Source organism: Pteropus vampyrus, unplaced genomic scaffold (assembly GCF_000151845.1).
Source record: "Pteropus vampyrus isolate Shadow unplaced genomic scaffold, Pvam_2.0 Scaffold73, whole genome shotgun sequence".
NCBI lineage: Eukaryota > Metazoa > Chordata > Mammalia > Chiroptera > Pteropodidae > Pteropus > Pteropus vampyrus.
The window spans coordinates 2,313,457-2,316,810 of record NW_011888854.1 but is presented as its reverse complement, the minus strand read 5'-3'; the positions used below and the strand labels follow the sequence as shown (position 1 = coordinate 2,316,810).

The window sequence follows — 3,354 nt, the reverse complement described above, 5'->3', positions numbered from 1 at the left end:
TGATTTTATTAACCAGTGTCACCCCAATCATTTTAATAAAAAAAAGAAAGCAATTTCAAACAAGTTTTATAATGTGATTCTATTTTTGTTAAATTATCTATGCATATATGGCTAGAAAAAAATGGGGAGGATATGCAACAAATTTTAACAGTGGAGCTGTCTGCATAATAGAATTATATGTTGCTATATTTTTCCATTGTACATAATGTTTTTCATCAACTAGAAGAGACTTTAGTTTAGAAAATGTGTGATTAATACACATATAGTTTATACAAAAATAAACAGAAAGAGCTTTTTCTCATTCTTTCATAGCTAAAGTATTGCCACAAAAAATACTATTTCTTTTGCACTGGTAATATATGAGATAGAAGCTTTGACTATATAGTTACATAAAACAACTAAGCAGAGTAAAAATCAAAATAGCAACAACAAAACCATTTTCTAGACACCTTTGGTATGAGTGAATCAGAAATGTAAAAGTACTTATTTAAATGTAAATACACAACTCTTGCCTCTATTTTCAAAGAGGAGTTCAAACAGCACACAATAAGTCACCACAATAAGACCCTTTTAAAAGGTATTAAACAGAGCTAAGTATATAGATAAAAGGCAGGAGAGCAGGAACTACCTGGGAATGGGACTAAATAAAAATTATGCTAGTCAACAGGCTAAGTGATGTCACTTTAAGTTATCAGAAAAGCAATTAGTGAGCTTCTGATTATCCAAGGCTAAAAGTGAGCATTACACAGTTCTCACAGTCTAATAAAAGGAGACAAGAGTTCATAAAAATAAAGCAACTTTTACTTTTCTGAACCCTGAGACAATATCACTACACAAACAGTATAAAACAGACACTAAAATACTCAGCTGTTAAGCAGAATTTCTATGTTCTCTCTATATATGACTTTTACAATACTGCTATCTGGAAAAAACTTAAGGCATAATAATATTAAGCTGTATATGTATGAAGAGCATTAAGACTAGGCCAACTTGTTGTCACCTGAACTGATACAGGCCTATAACTTAAGGAATGTAGAAGTTACGGTTTTACTATTCAAGTCACAATTTTGATAACTAGCAAGCACCTGATGGAAAGAACAGCAAAATACTCTTTAAAGCAGGTTTGTAGGCAACATTAAAACCTTCCATTATTAATTTCAGCCATCGGAAAAACAATCATGTCAGGATGTAAATTTAAAAGAAATGCAATTATTTACTAGTACTTTAAAGATTAATTCAAAATGAAATTAGATACTGAATTTGTACTAGCAACTTTTAAAATTTTGGTTTCTTAAAAAAAGATGAGAAATTAGAAAATCTGTTTGCAAAAATAAATGATTTTGCGATGCTTAGTTAAAATAACTATTTTGAGCATACTGTCATAGATGAAATTAAAGCTAGCAATATTATTAAATAAGAAAATATGCAATAAACTGAATTACCTCACTTTAGTTGGTTCAAAATGTCTAATAAAAATATATGTAATTATACATATTGCTATGAATAATGCATCAAACTCAGTAAAAAAAATATATTATAATAAAAAGATGTGCCTCTGTAAAATGAACCGACCTTCTAAGATTCATTTTTTCACCAAAACAACAACAACAACAACAACAACAACAACGACAACGACAACAAAAAACAGCTTTATAGACAAAATCTTTTACCACAAAGTTTACAAAGCTAAGCAGCCATCAAGGTGGGATCTGAACTTGACGGAGGACAATTCAGGCTGAGATTTCTATCTTCCCCTCAGGGACGGCTCCCGCAGGCTGATGGGGGTGAGTCGTGCTCTCCTAGGGCCTCTGGGCCAGGGCAATGTTGAGGGACTTGGAGCCCAAAATACGGCCATTCATCTCAACCATTGCTTTAGTGGCTTCCTCTGGAGAGGAGAAGCAGATCAAGCCAAACCCTTTGCTTCGTCCTTCTTCCTTCATTACCTTAACTCTGCTAATTGATCCAAATGAAGAAAATTCTCTCCGTAGACGTTCATCATCGATGCTGTCATCCAGGTTCTTAATATAGAGCTTCACGCCCCGGAACCTCCGGTATCTCTCCTGTTTCATCTGCTCAAACATTAGCTTTAACTCGGCCTGACGCTCTGCTTTCTTTTGCGCCCGGCCTACGAAAAGCGGCTGTCCACTCAAGTCCTTCCCATTCATGATTTCAACAGCCCTCTGGGCAGCCTCATGGCTGTCAAAACTCACGAAGCCAAAGCCTTTGGATCTCCCACGGGAATCTGTCATCACCTTAACGCTCAGGATTTTGCCGAAATGGCTGAAAATCTCCTTCAGTCTCTCATCGTCCATGTCGTCTCCGAAGTTTTTGATGTAGACATTGGTGAATTCGTTGGCTTTATTCTGGAGCTCAGCTTGCCGATCTTTGCGGTTTTTGAACGGGCCGACGAACAGCCTACAGCCCTTGAGCAGCGCCCCGTTCATCGCCTCGATGGCGCGGTCCGCGGCCGTCTGGCTCTGGAAGTGCACGAAGGCGTAGCCCCGGGAGCCTGCGTCGTCACTCATCACCTTGGAGGACAGGATCTTCCCGAAGGCCGAGAAGTGCTCATACAGCGTTTTGTTATCAATGGACTTGTGCAAGTTCTTGATGAACACGTTCCCGATGCCCGATTTCCTCAAGTAAGCGTCGCGCTGGGACCACATGAGCCGGATGGACTTGCCTTTGATCATGTCGAAGTTCATCGTGTCCAGGGCCTTCTGGGCATCGGCCAGGTGCAGGAAGTTCACGTAGGCGTAGCCCAGCGAGCGCTGGGTGACCAGGTCCCTGCAGATGCGGATGGACAGCACGGGCCCCACGGCGCTGAACTTCTTGAACAGCAGGTCCTCGGTGACCTCCGCATGGAGGTCGCCCACGTACAGGGAGGCCTGGCGGTACTTGGCTTCCACATTCATGTCCTTGCTCCTCCCCGCCGCGGGCCTGTCCTCGGGAGCTCTGGCAGCGACGGCTGCAGGCGGGTGGCCAGGCCAGCGCTTGGGCTGGGCTCAGCGTGCTGGCCTCAGGATCGCCGCTTCGAGCCTGAGCGTCGGGGTTCAGGGACAGCTCCCCTGGGGGTCGGGCGACAGCCTCGTCAGAAAGCGCCCGAGGCACCTCTCCGGCCCTCGCTGGATGCGGCGACAGGACTCGGAGTCTAGGGCGCGGGCTGGTCGGACGAGCCCTGCCGCCCGGCCGGCTGGCGCGACAGCCTCGAGGGGCCTGCGGGCCCTGGACCGCGGCGCCCTGCGCAGACACGCCGGGCAGGTTCTGGGAAACGCAGGCCTCGCTCGGGCTGGCTTGGAGTTGCAGCCGCCGGGGGGACGAGCTCCACAAGTGGCCTTGGCGGCGGCGGGCGCGGGG

The 3,354-nt window shown here is 44.4% G+C and overlaps 1 protein-coding gene across 1 annotated transcript; it reads right to left on the bottom strand.

Moving 5' to 3' along the window:
• Positions 1-1,339: 1,339 nt before the first annotated feature.
• Positions 1,340-3,344, bottom strand: PABPC4L (poly(A) binding protein cytoplasmic 4 like). The gene has a single exon (XM_011362095.2). It carries the CDS (start codon positions 2,910-2,912, stop codon positions 1,800-1,802), a length of 1,113 nt encoding a protein of 370 aa, XP_011360397.1. The 5' UTR covers positions 2,913-3,344; the 3' UTR covers positions 1,340-1,799.
• Between the last annotated feature and the right edge of the window lie 10 nt (positions 3,345-3,354).

Coding starts and splice junctions, on each gene's coding strand:
- PABPC4L (XM_011362095.2), bottom strand. CDS start 2,912: ATGAATGTGGAAGCCAAGTACCGCCAGGCCTCCCTGTACGTGGGCGAC.